Source organism: Theropithecus gelada, chromosome 9 (assembly GCF_003255815.1).
Source record: "Theropithecus gelada isolate Dixy chromosome 9, Tgel_1.0, whole genome shotgun sequence".
Classification (NCBI taxonomy): Eukaryota; Metazoa; Chordata; class Mammalia; order Primates; family Cercopithecidae; genus Theropithecus; species Theropithecus gelada.
In genome coordinates this window covers 113,839,925-113,860,615 of record NC_037677.1, presented here as the reverse complement: position 1 = coordinate 113,860,615, position 20,691 = coordinate 113,839,925, and the positions used below count along the sequence as shown (strand labels likewise).

Genomic DNA, 20,691 nt, shown 5'->3' with positions numbered 1-20,691 from the left:
TCTCCCTCTGTTCACTTCTTCAGTTCAAACTGAGAGATGTCATCTAACCTATGAAGAGATAAAAAGCAATTAGGAATTAGCATCGTGGCACTCTTTTAGGGATCCTGTGTCATCATCTGGTTTGAAAAGATAAACATCTCCAGGATATCAGCACATTCAGGGTTTGAGAATTAGCACACCAATTCATCAAAAAGCCAAATAAGATATTGTTGAGGTTTTCCTATTACTCTTCTATTAGTTAAATAACCAGAGGTAATGGCAATTATATATATTTTATTAAATATATTTAACAAATGTAATTTCTATTGCAGTAATTTACATGTTTTCCCTTTTAAAATATTAAACCAGGTGTGAAAATTACATCAACACTGCAAGTATTGAAACTTATCAAGCAGGCTGGTGACCGAGTCCTGGTGTACTATGAAAGGCCTGTTGGCCAGAGTAATCAAGGTGCAGTGCTGCAAGATAACTTTGGCCAGTTGGAAGAAAACTTTTTGTCAAGCTCATGCCAATCAGGTTACGAAGAGGAAGCTGCCGGGTTGACAGTAGATACTGAAAGCAGAGAGCTGGATTCTGAATTTGAAGACTTGGCAAGTGATGTCAGAGCACAAAATGAGTTCAAAGATGAGGCACAATCATTAAGTCACAGTCCCAAACGTACTCCAACAACACTTTCTATTAAACCCCTTGGAGCTATATCACCAGTTTTAAACCGTAAATTAGCTGTAGGAAGTCACCCACTACCACCAAAAATTCAGTCCAAAGATGGAAATAAACCTCCACCCCTAAAAACTTCTGAGATAACAGACCCAGCACAAGTGTCAAAACCCACCCAAGGATCCACTTTCAAACCACCCGTGCCACCACGACCACAAGTGAAAGTTCCTTTGCCTTCCACTGATGCTCCAAATCAGGCAGAACCAGATGTTCTTGTTGAAAAGTCAGAGAAGGTGCCGCCGCCTCCTCTTGTAGATAAATCTGCTGAAAAGCAAGCAAAAAATGTGGATCCCATAGATGATGCAGCTGCATCTAAGCAATTTTTAGCAAAGCAAGAAGTGGCCAAAGATGTCACTTCAGAAACTTCCTGCCCTACTAAGGACAGTTCGGACGACCGTCAAACATGGGAATCATCAGAAATTCTTTATCGTAATAAGCTAGGAAAATGGACAAGAACCAGAGCATCCTGTTTGTTTGACATAGAAGCCTGTCACAGGTACCTAAACATTGCATTGTGGTGCAGGGATCCTTTTAAGTTGGGAGGTCTCATCTGTTTGGGGCATGTTAGTTTAAAACTTGAAGATGTGGCTTTAGGATGCCTAGCTACATCAAACATGGAATACCTTTCCAAATTGAGACTGGAAGCCCCCTCACCTAAGGCAATAGTCAGTAGAACTGCTCTGCGTAATCTGAGTATGCAAAAGGGATTCAATGACAAATTTTGCTATGGTGACATTACTATTCACTTCAAATATTTGAAAGAAGGAGAATCAGACCACCATGTAGTTACTAACGTAGAGAAAGAAAAAGAACCCCATTTGGTTGAAGAAGTTTCTGTTCTCCCTAAAGAGGAGCAATTTGTTGGACAGATGGGTTTAACAGAAAACAAACACAGTTTCCAGGATACTCAGTTCCAGAACCCAACATGGTGTGACTACTGTAAGAAAAAAGTTTGGACTAAAGCAGCTTCCCAGTGTATGTTTTGTGCTTATGTTTGCCATAAAAAATGTCAAGAAAAGTGTCTAGCTGAGACTTCTGTTTGTGGAGCAACTGATAGGCGAATAGACAGGACCCTGAAAAACCTTAGGCTTGAAGGACAGGAAACCCTCTTAGGCCTGCCTCCTCGTGTTGATGCTGAAGCTAGCAAGTCAGTCAATAAAACAACAGGTTTGACAAGGCATATTATCAATACTAGTTCTCGTTTATTAAATTTGCGTCAAGTCTCTAAAACTCGCCTTTCTGAACCAGGAACTGATCTCGTAGAACCTTCACCAAAACACACACCCAACACGTCAGACAACGAAGGCAGTGACACAGAGGTCTGTGGTCCAAACAGTCCTTCTAAACGGGGAAACAGCACAGGAATAAAGTTAGTGAGAAAAGAGGGTGGTCTGGATGACAGTGTTTTCATTGCAGTTAAAGAAATTGGTCGTGATCTGTACAGGGGCTTGCCTACAGAGGAAAGGATCCAGAAACTAGAGTTCATGTTGGATAAGCTACAGAATGAAATTGATCAGGAGTTGGAACACAATAATTCCCTCGTTAGAGAAGAAAAAGAGACAACTGATACAAGGAAAAAATCACTTCTTTCTGCTGCCTTAGCAAAATCAGGTGAAAGGCTACAAGCTCTAACACTTCTTATGATCCACTACAGAGCAGGCATTGAAGATATAGAAACTTTAGAAAGTCTGTCTTTAGACCAGCACTCCAAAAAAATAAGCAAGTACACAGATGATACAGAAGAAGACCTTGATAATGAAATAAGCCAACTAATAGACTCTCAGCCATTCAGCAGCATATCAGATGACTTATTTGGCCCATCCGAGTCTGTGTAGCAGACAGGTCTATTTAAACTTTCAAATGAACGGGGTAAAGTTGCATCTAAAGTACCACAGATACAACCATGTTTAAATCCTCTTATGCACTCTGGCCTGCTTCTCCAGTTACTTGCTTGTGTAAGAACAAAAATGAAAAAGGTTGTTTTCCAGTAAAAACATGACCAGCTTACTAATTGGTTGTTTTGGATTGCATTTATAGCTATGCTTTTTTGGGTTTATACTGGGAATTTATTTTTACTAATTTATTTTTAACTTTTCTAATTATGTAATTATATAAGCTAACTTTTCATGTTTATGTATGTATAGTGTCCCCTTGTGTTATTTTCCTTCCTCTTGGTTTTTGAATTAGTGTTAAATAGAATACTGTCTAGATTCTTAAAATATTTTCATTTCCATCATAGTTATAACAAATTTGCTGCATGCCCAAATTGACAACAGCAATCATTGAGGGAACAGGTTTTTGAATCTTTCTTTTGTGTTAGGAAGTTTATCGTCTCTACTTGCTTGAGATTTTTGTTATATTGGGGGTTTGGGGGTGCTTTTTGTTTTGTTTTTGCCAAACATAACATGAAAGCAGATGCTGCAGCTTTAGTCTGTTATGCTGATTTAGTTAAAAAAAAAAAAAACTTTTTTACATATATTGCTTGCTTTCAATACTTCTGTGAAATTTTTTTCTAAAGCTTTTGTGCAGCTGTATGGTAAACATGGTGATTAATTTGAAGAGCTTACACTGAAAGACAATGTAATAGGAAATATCTGTAGAATGCAGTTGGTCAAGAATTTTGTAGAGGATAACAAGACTTAATTACTGAAAAACAGTAACATAGCATTTTGAAATATAATCTTTTAAAATATTGATGCTTTCCTTTTAAATGGAAATTTAAATTTTATGATTAAAAGTTTAAACATCTATGATAATTTTCCTTATCAGTTCTCCCATAGGAAATAAAGCATGTGAAAGGGTATTTAAAGTTTTGGAGGACTCTTTTTAAAATGACTGTGTTGATAACTAGTTTGGGCTGGTTTTGTTTTAGAAACATTTTAATGTAGGAGTATTCTGTGAAGGAAAGGAATCATGCAAAATATACTTATTGCTTTGGCATCTCACAGTTGTGAAGGAATGGTGATCATTCTGAATACTTCTGTAGTAAGTATTCATTAAGAAAAGAATGAGAAAAACAGACAGTATTCATACATAGGAATTGGGACCAGTTCTCTAAAAATGAAGATATACTCATACTGGGTCCATTTTATGGATTCCAGTAACACATGACTGAGGGAAAACAAGTAGGCTTGACTGCTGTTGGGGTACCTTAATAGTTTGGGTCTGTTATATATCTATAAAATAGACAAGTATATGTTTGTCCCTTGTGTAGGTAACTGCTATGATGATTGCTATATAGTGAAACTGACATGAGTTTAAAACTAGATGGAGCAGCTTTTATTGCTGTCAGGAAAAAGCATGGTGTAATATTAAGGATTGGGGCCCAGGTCTAGAGTCCAGGACTCCATAAAAGAGTTTAAGTTCAAGCCCTTCCATTAACGAACTGTGCAAACATAGGCAGTTACAAAAGGACTCCATCCCACAGTTTACCCATCTCTAAAATGGGAATAATAATACTTTCCCTCCCTCACGGTATTGTTGTGAGGAAAACAATAGCATAACTGCAAAAGTGCTTTGAACAGTAAAAAGATATACAAGTAAAAGGCATTATTTATATGAGTGAGAAAGACATTTTTGAGGATAGAAAAGTTATTCCACTTGAAAAATCAATAGCCAAGTCTCATGCCTTTTGTTACTTTAGGAAGTGAAAATTTCAGGTACTAAATACCTTTCTTAGCCAAGTTTATAACAAAAACATCCAGTATACTTCATTACTTATTTAAGCGTGATCTCTTTTTCTTTCTTTCTTTCTTTTTTTTTTTTTTTGAGATAGAGTCTCGCTGTCTCCCAGGCTGGAGTGCAGTGGCATGATCTCGGCTCACTGCAAGCTCCGCCTCCTGGATTCACGCCATTCTGCCTCAGCCTCCCGAGTGGCTGGGACTACAGTTGCGGCTAATTTTTTGTATTTTTAGTAGAGACGGGGTTTTACCGTGTTAGCCAGGATGGTCTCGATCTCCTGACCTCGTAATCCACCCACCTCGGCCTCCCAAAGTGCTGGGATTACAGGCGTGAGCCACTGCGCCCGGCCACATGATCTTATTTTAAAAGAACACTGCTATAGAAGAATTTACACACCAGATTCCCTGAAAGCTAAAGTATTGTTCTATAACTTACACTTGAAGCAGTCTGCTCAGTATGTAACCACAACTGATTTTATAAAAAATAACTTACCATTGATAACCTGGAAGGTGGACTACTTGTAAGTGGCTGGTGTTTACCGATTAAACCATGGAAGTTTTCATGATACCCAAGCATGTTGCTGAAACTGATGCATTTGAAAGAGCTGTTGAAATAATGCAGAACTTTGGTTTTATAAGAATCTACTCATGTTTTAAAAGTATTTAACTACGTAGACCACAATTTTAGAAAGCTCAGTAATGCTGCTAATGACGTTTGTAAACTATATCTGTAATGTAGTGCAATATTTTTATATTTCACTGGGAGAGGCAGTAGAGACATCATAGTTGTACTTTAGTGCCAGCGGGGGAACACTCCAAATAGCCTAGAGTATAGTAAGGTATAAAGCTTCAATGAAAAAAAGCTGTATTATATTACATTACTGATGTAATCTTGCTGCCATGCTATGTATCAATAGCTAAAAAATAATAATAAAGACTACCACAGAAAACAAGAATATCTTCATTTAATGACATCTTTAAAAAAGGTGATTGCTGCATCTCTATGGAATTATCTTATAGTATAATTTGGCCATGCAGAAAAGCATAACAAAGTCCACTTTGCCTAAACAAAATTGCTGTTTTGCAGACTGCCCCAAAACATTTTTTTACTATTGTTTCCTTATGGATTATCAAGTTTATGGGTTTTCTTTGGCTATGTATTAGTAATTAGACTTTAAACATTTTCTACGTTAGTGTTAGCTGAATGAATGGTTTAGACAAACTGAGCAACATTTTAGCATTATTAGCAATCATAATAGGCTATATTTCTTCATATCAAGCTTTACATTCAATATCAGAAGTACTTGAAATAAGTGGCTATTTTGTGATGCTGGGAGAAGAAAACACAACCTAAAAATTTTGAGGGGTACTATCAAGTTCTAAATGTATAGCTTAATTTTTTTAAAGCAATTTGGAAATATTTGGCTCTTACTAATAAGATAAATAATAAAATCTTAAGTTCCCTAAAAGTGAATAAATTTTAAATACCTACTTTTAAAAATATTCCTTAACTTCCAAATTGACATAACAGCTTTTCTTACCAAAAAAAAGGGAGAGGTTCCCCTAATTCCTTTTGGGCCATAGATCCCCTTTTAAGATCTGATTAAAGATGTGGACTTTCACCACAGGAAGATACCCATTGGCACACCGTTCAAAATGTATCAGATTTCAAGGGTTTTACGGAACTCCCCTGGGTTTATGTCAAATGGGTGGATATTACAGCTATTTTCATCAGGTATGGTTATTTGTTGACAACCAACAGGACAACAGTGTTTATAGATGCAAGGATAACTTACTGGTTTTTTTCCACATTGAATGTGTCTAGTTACATATCTCAATTTAAAATAAATTGTGGGAAGCCAAAAAAGTATGGTCTAGCTAACCCGGAGTGGCTTTTACCTGATTCCTACAAGCACAGAAGAATAGTTTTTAATTAAATATCCACAGTCAAAATGATACCTTATGTATTTTATTCCAACAACATTTGGTTTATAAAGGAATACAAACAGGCACAAAACATGATTCAGAAGATTTATTAAGTAAACTTGCTAAAATATGGACAGATGCACTTAGCAGTCAAACAGCTGAATATTCATTGCTACCTCATTCAGGTTTTTGTATCTGTATTACCGGGTACGAACACAAAAACCTCTGTTCAAAAAATAAATGTTCAGAGAACTGTATGTTATTTGTTCTGGTACGTACATTTAAAAAAAAAAAACTTTTCAGTCTTGCTAACCAAGAATATTAGTCATATTCTATTCTATGACTTATAATTTTTTTCCCCAAGTACAACCTATCTTTTGCTCCCAAAGCAGTTCTGAAGGTTTTATTTATATTTTATCTTATCTTGAGGGACCAACAGCAGGCATACCTTTGCCAGGCCTTCTTGCAGAAAGACACAGAGCCATAAAGGCAAAAATAAAATTGCAATAAAGTATATGGTATTGGGGGCAGGGAGAACCAGAAACCCTCAAAGAGAACCAATTTGTAACACGTTCTTTTTTAAGGCTCTACCCCTGTAGAAGTAAGAAACTAGCCTGCCTTTTTAGCCACATGAGAATTTCCTCCAGAGCCATCTTCCAAAGTAGCAGACTTGGCCAAGTTGACCAATGCCAAATAAGTGACTTGGAAGTTTGTTTCCTTCAAACGCACTGCAGTTGGAAACCAGACTTTAAATAATCGAAACCCCACAGAAAAGCTTAATGAAACAAAGGAAGTGTTAGAGAATAAGAAAGTCACAAGATTGAGGAGTCTTTGTTCTAAAGTTCTTTGCTCCTTGATGTCCAAGTTAACACAAACACAATCTTAGCTTAACAAAACTAAGTAATTTTTGTTTATGATTATAGAACTGCAGGATTAACAACTATTATTAGAGACATTCCACACTGCACACTCCAGTCGTATCTCTTAACAAAACGACATAAATTGACAATGTTCACTAACAGTATTTGCTGTTACACTGAAAAGGCACATCAATGTTGTCATGCTTAGAAAAATACACGACACTGAACACTGGATGATATAGTTAGCACATACATTTTTAGATGTTCCATTTTTCTTTTCTGCCTGATCACTATTATTTTTACTTCTTAATATATGATTCAAGACATAATTTCATTCCTCATTTTCATTTAAAAGTTGTCTTCACATTGATGTGAACAACTTTCAGGAGTCTAAAAAATCATAGTTTCAGACAACCTAAAATAAACATATTCCTAGAAAACACTTGGATGATCTGCAAACAGATCAAAGATATAGTCAGATATTGAAGTCAGAGCATCTGTTTTTAGCCTCTTGTTTCTTTTTCTAAAACTTGAAGTAGATGGCGATTAACCTTATCATGTTTAAACAACCTTGACAGTGTAAGGTACATGTACCCTCAATTTTCTTTCATCCAGTAAGACAATCAAGTATGCATCTTAAAGGGAAAGCTTTTAGTTCATAACAATATGTTTGGTTGCTTTTCTCTGCTTTCAGAACATTTACTATTTTTCCCTTATTGGCTTTAGTGTCTGCTGCCAACCAGATAATGTGTTAACATACAATTTACAACTCTCTTCTAGGTAGGTGATTACATAGGAAACTAACGCCAGCTAAGATTTATGGATTCAAAAGATAACTGACACAAGTTCTTGTCCTCTATACTTGAGAGAACTAGCTTTGTAACTCATAAATATATTGATAGTAACTACAAGTTAAATAACACTCATGCAGTGTCACTATATAACTTGCTGTCTTACTTGATTCTGTTTTTCAGACTTCATTCTAGTTTCTCTTTGTTAGAAGTCTCAGAGATAATGTGTGCTTTAATTTTAAACACTCATTACCAATATGATTTTTGCCCAAATGTTTGCTAATGTAAGTTAAAAAATTATATTTGGTTTGGATTCAAATATTTATAGATTTACACAATACCTATTTCATCAAAATATATTGTATGATATTTAATAAAATCAAATACATAAAATAAAGTTTCAACACTATTTATACAAACCCCTAGAAAAGCTTCTTTTTCTTTATAAGGCTGTTGGCAATCGACCATAACCATGGAAAAGAAATAATAACCTTTGGTTTTACTCTTTCACCAGGGATGGATGGTATGACTAAGACAGTTCTGGATGAGTCGTGTCACTGGAAACACTGTTTTATACAATTAAACACTTGGACGATTTTTGAGGGTCTCAGTCACTTTCAGATTCTTCATCATCACCTATTGGATAGGACTGGATATTATTCTGAGTGTACATTTTTGTTTTAATAGGGCAGTTGTGATCCATGAGAATAGCCTAAAAGAGAGCAAAGTGCAAGTATATTAACTTCTTGTTTCATAAAGATAAGATGGTTTTAACCTACTGTTTTTAAGGATTATTAATTTGAAAGCTATGTAGTATTACTTGCTATTAACCAGTCATTTGGAGCAATCGCCAGACGCCTGACCTAAAAGACCTGTAGTTCTACACTCTAAAAATTCCAGGCAATTGGAGACAGCAGAAGTGGTCCCTGCAGTATTTTCATTATATCTGTCAGGGGCCATAAGTCCACTGTGGGAACTTATACTCTATGAAGCAAGGGATAGGCAGGTTAGGTTTGTTATACTTAGAATCTTGGAATTGGGGAATGGGGATCCTGGAGGTCACCCAGTCCAACTTCTGTTTACAGACATCATTGTGGCAACACACCTTGAAAAGATTTGCTCTCTCCTTAATGAAAGAAGCCCTCATGTGTGAGAAATGTACCTAAGTCTGGACTACAACCCGTTTCCATTGTTTGCATTCATGAATCTGGTTCTGATATCTTTTTCTTTTTTTTCTTTTTTTGCTTGAAACGAAGTCTTGCTTCATCAGCCAGGCTGGATCGTGGTGTTATGATCTTGGCTCACTGCAACCTCTACCTCCTGGGTTCAAGCAATCCTCCCACCTCAGCCTCCTAAGTAGCTGATATTACAGGTGTGCACCATCACGCCCAGCTACTTTTTTTGTATTTCTAGTAGAGACAGGGTTTCACCATGTTGGCCAGGCTGGTCTTAGACTCCTGACTTCAAGTGATCCCCCTCCTCAGCCTCCCAAAGTGCTGGGACTACAGACATGAGCCACTGTACCCGGCCAGTTCTGATATCTTCACAGGCTGCCCTTAACAATCTTGTGTTGTTGTTTTGAGACAGAGTCTCACTCATGCCATAGTGCACTGGTGCAATCTCAGCTCACTGCTGCTTCCCGGGCTCAAGCCATCTTTCCACCTCAGACTCCTGAGTAGCTGTGACTACATGCATATGCCACCAAGCCTGGCTAATTTTCAATTTTTTTTTTTTTGGTAGGGATGAGATCTCACTATATTGCCCAGGTTGCTCAAACTCCTGGGCTCAAGTGATCTTCCTGCCTCAACTTCCCAAAGTGGTAGGATTACAGGTGCAAGTGACCATGCCTGGCCCCCAATCTTTTAAGACCATATTATCATGGCCCGTTAGATTTTTTCTCAGGCAAAACATGCTAGAGCTATTCTTTTTTCACACATGTGATTTCCAGACCACCTCTCCCCAATCCTAGCTGTCCTCTAGCTTAAATATACGATTTTTAAAAAATCCTCTTTTTATGAGCATGAAACTCTCATGCCCTCCTTTATTGTTACTGAAAATTTAAAAACTGTGACAAAAACGTGCTGCTCTGCTTTCAAACCAGATTGACAAATAAGTATTTGCTTATATTTGATAACACAGCTGGCATTTATCATGCCAAGAGCATGCTAAGCATTTTAGAGAAAATGCATCACAATAACCCTCTGGGAGGTGAGAAAACAGGCACGGAGCAGTTAAAGAATTTGACCGAGGGGTGTACAGCTAGGATGGGGCAGACAGGAGTCGCAGCACTCCATGGTAGGTAGACGAGCACAGAGGACAGCAAGGGGGCGTCATGTGCAACTAAAATGAATTATCAGGTATGTCTTGAGTTTCTCTCCATGTGAACTACTCCCCCAATATTTTCTTTTTGCAGTTTGCAAATCTAAATAGATAAAAATGTATCTGATGTTGGCCTATTGCAACCCATCTTGTCTGTTAGCTATTACTCCCAGCTCTTGTCCCCAGATAAGACTCCACTCAGTGCTTAACCCATTTATCATTTCCCAGACATTCTCCAGTGATCTGTGTAACATGTGAAGATAAGGACTTCCTTGACCCTCTAAGTTAGGCTGCCAGCTCAACCTGTCAGCTTCTAACTTTACTGTTTCTTTTTATGCTGCTTGCCAAGTGAATTGATACTTGTATTCAATAAAGAGCTCAATTTTTAAAATAATGGCGGCACTAGACTTGGTACACCAGGACCGTTCTCCCCACATAACACAAAGGTTTAACCCCCCTAACAATAGATGTCTCATCACCCCAAGATTAATGATTCTCGAGGAAATGTAGGGGTGGAGAGATGGAGCAGGTTAAAACATGAAATTTGACAATGGTCCTCTCGTGACAATGGTGTCAACAAACTTTGAGAAACACTGCCCTAGTTACATGGCATTATCTAAGACTATAGCACTGTCATCTGGCTGACAGCAGCTGATGGAACACCTATGAGGTGTTGCATGTCAGTGACCTTAAGGTCCTATCCCAGCATCTTAGTTACCTCCCTGCATGGGCAAGAACAGGGACTCCAGGGTCCCGGGTGGAGTGCTCACTTCTGATTCAGTGCCCAGGGAAAGCTATCCTGTAGAGGCGGGAGTTGAGGTAAACTTTGAAAGATGGAAAAGATTTGGACAGCAAGGGAGGTGGCAATGAGTAAAACATGAGTTATTTACCAAGCAGGACACTAAGCAAGCCACCCTGGCCACCACAGACGTCTGCTGAGGAGGCACCGTGAGATACCAGTTGGGACACCCAACTGGAATGCAGGGCATGGGGCCTCGATCCTTGCATGGCCCCCAGGCAGGCAGGTCACCTTATAAAGAATGGTCATCACTACCTTATTCTTAATTGCCTTCCATCTCTTGGCTCATCCACATTAGACCTGAATGTATGAATATGTCATTTTAAGGACCCCGGAACCTAGGACTGGGCACATGATATGAACACAACAAAAAAACTGCACTGCAGGAAAAGCAGTTCAGTCAGACCAATTATTTGGCATCATGCAGACTTAACTGACCAGCATTTGTCAATTCACCCAAACCATATTTATTAACAGCCTGTTTCAGGTAAAGTTTTCTTCCTTTAAACGTTCTGTAGCCTTTAAAACCTAGCTCGCTGGCTTCCAAACCTCTCTTGAAAGATTTATTGTGCAATAATTGTACTTTTAAAAAAAAAGTATACACAATTAAATAAGCCAGGTGGCATGTAATGTTTCAAAAGTGCCATGAAGAAAGGCATGAACAGCATCAAGCGGGTCAGTCAGGTGCCCGGGGAACAAGCAGGGTGGCCGCAATGCAGGCAGGTAAATTAAACCTGCTCTCCACACACTGCTGTGGTGAGGAAGGTGTGTTTGACTCGCAACCGAAGAGAAAATCAATAGGAGGGGATTGGCATTTGAATTCAGAGCAAAGCCCCTCCAAATGCCCCTTTCATGAGTTAGGATCTCCTAAGTGGTAAAAACAAACAAACAAACATGGTGGACCAAATGAAAAGTAAAAGTAATACAAATACAAAGCTGGGGTAGTGAACCCATAAAAGCTATTAAAAGATAAGAGTGCCAGTCTTTGAGATTTTGATAGGTACCGGCCTTCTGAGTAGGCAAGTTTTATTCTCTTTAACATAACTAGAAAAGCAATGATGGTTTTGCACCCACTATTTAAATGCCTGCAAAGGGGCAAATTCTATAAACAACTTATAATATGCAGAATGTGGTCTATCTCAGCAGCCTCCGGCTACTCCATCCTTGCCCCACCCATGGCATCCAGAAAACAGAGCTGTTGCTGGAAGGGCTTTATGGAACAACTATCAGAGCCATCCAGGAAAAGAAAGCTGCACTCCTCAAACCACCTAATTTCTTGTCTTGGCAACAATTAGAAACTTCAAGAGTAAAATTAAGAAGCGTGCCTTGTCTTTAAAAATAATTCTTCAACCTGGAAAAAAAAAATCCACAACACAGCTCTTCTCAACTGGGAACTTTGAGAGTGAAGCGCTACCATGTAACTGTCTTATAACACAATTTTCCTCAAATGGCAATGTTGATATTTCCTGTATGCAGAGGGACTTGAATAACAGGTTTTTTTCTCCACCTATACTGATAATGCTGATTATAAAAAATGGAAATCCAGTAAACCAAATGGAAGACAAACTCACATGCTCATAAACTAGTTCATGATTCTATCCCTGGTGATCCATTAAAACAGCATTATATCTTACAATATAAAACAGCTTAAGTCCAAACACCTTGTTATAAGGATGCTGTCTAATGGAAGAATGATTTGCTAAGGGTCATATGCCTTCTGGCCCTCACATCCCCCAGCATTTGGTAACTGCTCATCCTGAATGCCAGCACTTGTCTGCTCTGGGGTTTCTCAACTGCATGGTCATTGATTCTTCCTCCTCCCTCACACACTGCTGCCCTGCCTGCATGCCCCCTTATCATTAGGTGCTGTCGGCCGCTACCGCTGGCTTCCTGCTCTGCTTACACAATGAGTAGGCAGCAGCTGCTAGTCACCACTCTCAAATGTCACCATTAGGCCAGTCGAATGGCATCTGACGTGATGCCTTCAATTATGGGCATCATTGATGGGCAGTGAGATGCACGCCTTCTCAAGTTTTTAATGATTTATCTTGCTAGGTGCTTATTAAGGATTGTAACATCTTGCAGTGAAAGTGGCTTTCTGGAAACCTATAATTCTTACTGTTTTGCCTTTCAGGACCGTCTCTTCCACTTCCTTCAGCATTTTTTTAAAAAATGAACTAAAGTATTCGTTTAAATTGGGAAAGAGGAGGGGTACTGAGGCCCGCCTTCTGCTAGTCCTTCTGCGGAACACAGTGGCTGGGCAAGCACCTTCCCTGCTCGTCCTCTGACCTCATTCATTTCCCAAGGCCACAGATAAGCCATCAGGCTGCTGTTCACAAACGGACATCACAACAGCCACTGATGTTGGCCGGCTTGAAAAGGGGAGCCCATTCATCTGTTTTGGGGTCTGTATAGCAAAAGGAAACTCTCACATCACAGAGGAGGAAAAAGAGAGAAAATGCAGGTATTGCTGGACTGACAGGGGAAGCCAGAGAGTTAGATAAACAGGAAAGATTTGGGTGATATTGGAAATAGGAACACACTTTTTGAGCCACAGGGCCAATCACTCTGTTGGGATTCTTCCATCTACAGTTTGGCTCCCAGGTCCACGCTAGCCCTAACTATCTCCCAGGAGTCTTCAGTCTCCTGGGCTGCAGGAGGATTTGTAGGTGATTTTATATATACACACACACACACATATACACACATATCTACCTTTTTTTTGGTCAAAAACATTGAGCGTAACCTCCATTCAACCTTAAACTGATATCGTGGCAACAGAATGGCAGTTTGCAGTTGTGCTGAGAATTTTCTGACTCCATTTGAGCAAGGTATTGTGCTAGGGTCAGCCAAGCAAAGATGCATCTGGAATTTACACACCCAAGCTGGAAAGCAGGTGTTTTCTAAGACAGGTCTGAGAAAGTGATGTGGCTTTCAGAGCTGGGGAAGCATCTAAGCAAGCGGAAGGAAGGACAAGGGGATGGCTCCTGAGTTATTTCCACAGCACCTTCCATACCTTTTCCATGAGTCAGATGGGCCACGCATTACTCAAAAGTGTCTAGTTAAATCCTATTTAAAATAAAGGGCACAAGGCCAGTGCCCAGTGCTTGATATACTTTAAAATATGTGGAATGAATTAACGAATGTAAAAAAACACCCAAGACAAACACAGGCTGCACATAACCTTATTTTAAGGTTTGTCTTTAAATCTCCTTTTGGGGAAAACCATCAAAGGGCAGTTCAGGAAATGCCAAAGCATTAAGATGCATTCAGTTCCACTGTCAGAAAGACCTTCTGATGTACTTCCAAGAGAACATTACAAACAAACCTCATATCTATTCACAAACACAAAAATGCATGTCCTCTTGTTCACCTCATTAATCCTTAATCCAAGACACTCTCCTTTCCCCTGGACAAGTACCTATCAGCATTTGCTGTTTTAAAAACTGGCAACGCCAGATAAGAAAGATGATCAGAAACACTGAGCTTCTCCTTGCTGGGTAAGGTAAATACCTTAGAAAGGTTAAAATGACTTACGCATTTCAAAATTCAAATTTTGAATCAATTAATTTGAACTTTTTCAAAAGAGGGATGCTTTATACTCTACATCTTGCCTATGGCTGTAATTTTGGTCATAAAAGTTATAAATTAAATGGTTCTGTGTGTTCACATATACCCCAAAGTGCACACACAATGATTTTTCCTTAAAAGTCGTAAAATCATCTCCAAAATCCTACATACAGTAAAGACAAGACAGCAACTATTACTGAATGCTGTAAGGGTTATGAGAAAAGCAACAGCACCACAAATGGCTAACCCTGGGCATGAGTACAGGAGGCAGAAAGATTGTGTCCAAGATGTTCAAGAACCATAGAAAATCAAATTGAATGATTCTAGGTTTATGCTTGGTCAACAAAAGAGCAACACTGATGCTCATCTATGTACAAAAATAATTTCATTCTCCCAGTTTATAAACATAAGCTTGAAAGAAATAACTCTCACAGTAATAACAAAATAAAAGAAGTAACTGCTCTATGTAGTACAAACTAAAAAGGAATTCTCACCATTTTTGTTTGGAGGCTTTAGAATGAAACCATGAGGAAGCTATCAGGAAGGCCATGCTAAAATTACCAAGAAATGCTCACTGCATCCTACATTTTTCTTACCATTTTTTCTTCTTTGGCAGGTGGACTTCGAAGAAAAAAGCAGAGAGGGGCAAAAAGAATATCAATGATCCCAATAATTGTCATGAGCCATGGAAATCCAATTGCCTTTGCAATAGCACCACCAGCAGAAGGACCTTTCAGAAAACAGAGAATTAGATAAAGTTCTTTCCAAATGTCTTGTAGACTGAAAGATGCAAAGATTTAAATAATTTTAGTAGACATTATCCGTTGTGTATTGAGGGAAAAGGTTGTTATGAAAAGTCAATGTCCTTACCTATAGCATACCCCATACAAAATGCCACATCTGCAATGGCATACACACTCCCATAGACGGACACGTGCCGCAGGTCGACGAGGTAGCCCATGATGGGCATCATTGATGAATCCACCATTCCTGAGGACAGTCAGGGAACACAGTGTATAGCAAACAGATGTAAACCCAAAATGGGCTGAATATCAGGAACTGTGCCTTAAACTCACAACCCTGCCAGCTCTTCCCCTTCTGTCATCGCCACCTGCAAGTCTTGGGGTGATACTAATCTTTGAGTAGAAAGAACAAAGGAAGCCTTTTCTGACCCCCCAGAGGAGGTCAGGTTCCCCTCGCACACAGATGTTCTCTCACAGCGTCATCTCAATTGTCATTCATTCTTCAATTCTTTGCTAAATGCCCAACTCTTCTGTTGGTTTTGTTCACCCATATCCCCAGCACTTGTACATATTAGGAAGCAGTAAGCACCATTTCAATGAAAGAAATTTTCCTCATCTGCCTGCCACTGACACATGTGGAGGGGAGGGCACCAANCAGAATGGCAAGGGGAGCTGCCAAAGGACTGGGCACCCTCCCCAAAAAGATGGGCCATCCAGACAGTGGAGGACAAGGGGAGGCAAGGCAGAGGACAGGCAAACAGTCACCTGAGAAGGACCTGGAGTACCATACTGGGTTCTACCCCAGCCTCGGCAGCCTTCTACCATCTGTCCTCAGTGAAAGCTGTGCTGTGCCACTGTACCACTCAAAGGTTACGTTCCTGCCTCTACAGGAGTGGACTGAGCACTTACTTTTATCATGATCAATTGGTATATTATAAATAAGAGATAAAAGTATACCACTCACTCAAAATAGTGACAAGGTTTTTCCTAACATATTATCGTTCTTAACATTACAAAAGCCCATCTCCTTGCCTATGGAAATTCCTGCAGCACAGGTGGTCATCAACACATTAGTCTGCTACTTGTCTGTACTAAAACCTCTTCAAATTATATATATGAAGCCTTTGCCCCCAGTCTCATGAGAAGACCTGCTCATAGGGAGGAGTCCACACAAATGAGCTCTGTGCAAGGGATTCACTTGTTTGCCCAGCCCCAGCAGTGGAGCATCAGTTTCCTTCTGTAATATCAGCTTTTAAAAAATACTGGTTTTCAGGAAACAAATGACCAGTGCATAGAAGCAGATGTCTTTACACGGAGAATCAACAGGCTGTAATTTAGCTAAGCTGCCTGCAGCCTCCTTCCAAGATTCTAGAAATTTAGGTTGAGGAACTACAGTCTACCAGAGGAAGAAGAACCCTTCCCAGTGGAAAAGCGGTTTTCAATGTAGGCACAAGGTTCATGTGACTTACCAATTGCAAAACCAACTCCAAAGTTCGGAGCTATGAGTCCATAAATGTTTTTCGCAAATGGAATCTGTAAGAGAAAATAAATGTTACGCTAAAACAACAAGAGTTGCAACTCTAAATCATCTCAGAAAGTCCTGAACTTGTTTTTTCTCTGGGCATGGTACGCCTGTTCCCTTCTAAAGAAAAGAGGAGGAAGAGGGGTGGGGTTTGTGAAGAATCGGACCCTCCAAATCTTTAAAAGTCAAAGCTTGAGACAAGTTTTATGGCCACCATGAAAAACTTGTCACCGGTATATGTGAATGATCAGCCTACTCCACCCCTCAAGTTTTGACAAGAACAAGTAGGCCTCATGAGGGACGGATATTAGCTATTGGTGGAAGAGATTTTATTCTAGAAAAACATCTTTTTTTGCTATTGTTTCAGGTTGGTTGTCCTGAAGTGTTTAAGACACTGTCAAGCTGAAGATGATGCAGGGGAAAGTTAAACATAAAATGTAAAATAAAACATTTTAAATAATTTCTGACATAAAATGAAAATACACTCCTTGGAAAGTCTTGTCCAAACATTTTTAAGATGATAAAAAATTAGAATAAAATGAAAGCTGTAATAAAATATCAACAAACTCAAACATAAAATGTTTCTTGGTGATTCCTGCCTAAAGCCCAAGTTTTATTCACGGATTGTTCCCACTTGTCGAATGCCATGTTTTACTCACACATAAAATGCTGACTCCCACAATTATCATTCCTAGAAGAGCACAAAGCCACCTATCAAAAGAAAAAGCACCATCAAGAAATGATCATTTGATTTTTTTCCAGTCCAAATTTTCAGTGGAAATCAAAACAATTACTTGTAACAGCGAAGGCAGAAACAACTTAGAATTTTTGGAAAGAACTACATTATTATAACAGAATGAGTGTTGTTTTCATATCATCTTACCTCCCCATTTTGTGTGCAAGTATCCCAAAAATATTGGTTCCAATGAGATAAGAGATACTAGCTGGCAAGAAAGCAACGCCTGTAAATTTATGAAAAGGAGAGCTTATCAGTGCTGATATCAGTCATATGTTAGAAAAACTAATAACTGTAGACACCACAACGTTGATTAGAGCAGATGAAATGAAGCTCCGGGGCCCACACCCCAACAGCTAATATCCGGTGCCTGCCGGATCCAGTCTCGACCCACGTGGCTTCTCCTCCACACAAAGCTGCTGAGACACTCCAGAAATGAAAGTCCTTTCTCTATCAACTCCTTCATCTTGCCTCCATCTCTGGCTGGTGGTGGGCTTCACACGTGGGCCGATATGAACAGCTCCTGCCTGGGAGCTCAGCACCTGCAACCTTATGTGTGATTTCATCCGACAGAAGTAAGACGCAGTTATTGAAAGAATTAGGGAACCATGAGATAAGCAAAAAGAAAAAAGTTAAAATTACCCCAAACCCCATCCATTACTCAGCTAATCACCACAGTCATTTTCCCCTGTAAGTTTATTTACATATCCAAACATATTTATGTGTGTTTTGATTTTTTTTTTAAAAAAGGGATTATACTCTATCCTGCTTGTTTCACTTAGCTTTACAAACATTTTTCTATGTCAGAAACATAAATGTCTACCTGGTCATTTTTTGTGGTTAAGTCAGACTTTTTTTTTTTTTTTTTTTTTTTTTTGAGACGGAGTCTCGCTCTGTCGCTCAGGCTGGAGTGTAGTGGCACAATCTTGGCAACCTCTGCCTCCCAGGTTCAAGTGACTCTCCTGCCTCAGCCTCCCGAGTAGCTGGGATGACAGGTATGCACCACCATGCCTGGTTAATTTTTGTATTTTTAGTAGAGACTAAGTTTCAACATGTTGGCCAGGCTGATCTCAAACTCCTGACCTCAGGTGATCCGCCAGCCTCAGCCTCCCAAAGTGCTGGGATTACAGGCATGAGCCTCCATGCCTGGCCTCCTATCCAAGTTTTAATGCTCTCCCCATAGAGGGCACCTGCATCCCCCAGGTTCTGATGTGCCCAGGGTGATTTCCTGCTGGTGGTGGCAGCAGTGGCCTTGAACATGTCCTCCGCATTGAACAGAAAGTTCTAGCCATATCAGACCCAGCTTGGCTACCAGGAGAATTGTCCACATCAGCTCTGTCTGATCCTCATCCATTATTAGAACCACAGGACAATCTCTTTATAAGAGACTGCTTTTCAAACTCCTAGTGATTTTAGTATTTTTTCCTTGAAATCAGATCTACTAGACTTGATTCCAAGCCTTGCTCACACATAGTAAAACTTACTTTGTTCTCAGTCAGAGGACTGCATAAGTGAGACATGCAGGTAGATATCAGACGACGGAGTGCCTGCTACACCCAAAATGCATGGGGCCTGGAGGTCCTTCTCATCCCAGCAGCTGGCCACACACTCACGGGCAAGTATGATCTTGTCTCTTTAGGATAAAGCATGACTGTCTACCATCAAACCCAGAAACAGGCTGAGTCTTCCAACACAGCAGGGACTTCCAAATAAACGGCTCCATGAGCTAAATCCAAAACCAGATCATTCTAGACATGGGGGTTCTGGGAAACACTAATAAAGAGCAATCTCATTTCATTTTCCAGGGAATTATTTCTGTCATGTTTAGCAATATATGGTGGTCAAATAATTGTTCAGTGTAATCTGACTGAGCAAACATTTACTGACAGCCATGTGCCCAGCACAGCACTGGCCTGCAGCAAAGACAATGACAACGTGATTCTCGTCCTGACGCAAGTGTTTTGAAGGAAAGAAGCAGATGACGTTTAAACTATGACCTGGCCAAGTGAGGCACATAACAAAAACACAGGTGCCATGCTCTGGGGACCTGGAACTGCGTCTGGCCAAGCTCCGCAGAGCAGATGGTATTTAAACCTGGCCTCAAAAGCTGTGTCGTAGTACTTCCTACCAGCTCTAGAGACTGTTAGTCTGGATAGTAAGATATCATGACAACCTTTGTCTCATGATAAGAATCCCTGAGGGCCAGGTAAGTATAAATGAATAAAACAAGCAAATTGCAAGCAAAAATAACAGTGCAGATACCATGATAAAGAGTCACTGACATTCAGCCTCAGTGTCAGAGAAAGAAAATGAAAAATGGAGGGAAGAGAGGTCTGTGGCGACCCAGACGGCCCAGACTCCATCTAGAAGGCAGACGCCACTCTCTGTGGCCATTCACTCCCTTGAGGGACTACAGTTCCAGTATTGGAAGATCCTGTTGGTTTTTTAAGATGGAGTCTCAATGGAGGCTGAATGTCAGTGGCTCTGTTGCCTAGGCTGGAGTGCAATGGCACGATCTTGGTTCACTGCGACCTCCGCTTCTTGGGCTCAAGTGATCCACCTGCCTCAGCCTCCCCAAAGTGCTAGGATTACAGGCATGATCCACGCACCCAGCCTGAGCAAGAATTCTTTCTAGGGCTTCTCCCGACTCAGTGAGAAAAGTGTTGGCTGGGACTGGCCTGCAACAGTGCCCTGGGCCATGGCAGGAGCCCTCCCTTCTGCGGGGCAATGCTCTTCGCGTATCTCTGCTCACACCAGAAAGTTCACCGAAGGGAGAGCTTCTACCACCCCTTGTGATTTTGGTAGAACCTGGCTTCAGTCACGGCCTTGGCCAGCCAGTGAGGGAGAGGCTCTGGTCATCACGAAGCCTGCGGGGAGCTGAGCTGGCCATCCAGCCCCGGAAGCGAAGGTGAAAATGAGTCCTTGGGTTTCCTCCAAGCTCCAGATGACCCCTCCCTGAATGAAGGCCAAGGACTCGGCCTAGAACCAGAATAGGGGCAATGGTCTTCCCTGTCCTATGGCAGGCTTA

At 40.1% G+C, this 20,691-nt stretch overlaps 2 protein-coding genes across 2 annotated transcripts in view; one reads left to right on the top strand and one right to left on the bottom strand.

Moving 5' to 3' along the window:
* PDZD8 (PDZ domain containing 8) overlaps positions 1-8,367 on the top strand; it is a 117,665-nt gene extending 109,298 nt beyond the window's left edge. The window contains exon 5 of the mRNA XM_025396821.1: positions 349-8,367. Within this exon, the coding sequence (XP_025252606.1) occupies positions 349-2,552 (2,204 nt within the window). The 3' untranslated portion in view covers positions 2,553-8,367. The remainder of the gene's footprint in view (positions 1-348) is intronic.
* SLC18A2 (solute carrier family 18 member A2) overlaps positions 6,415-20,691 on the bottom strand; it is a 37,932-nt gene continuing 23,655 nt past the window's right edge. The window contains exons 11-16 of the mRNA XM_025396822.1: positions 17,811-17,889; positions 17,587-17,638; positions 16,875-16,938; positions 15,533-15,652; positions 15,259-15,392; positions 6,415-8,686 (exon numbers count right to left, since the gene is read on the bottom strand). Of these exons, the coding sequence (XP_025252607.1) occupies positions 8,582-8,686; positions 15,259-15,392; positions 15,533-15,652; positions 16,875-16,938; positions 17,587-17,638; positions 17,811-17,889 (554 nt within the window). The 3' untranslated portion in view covers positions 6,415-8,581. The remainder of the gene's footprint in view (positions 8,687-15,258; positions 15,393-15,532; positions 15,653-16,874; positions 16,939-17,586; positions 17,639-17,810; positions 17,890-20,691) is intronic.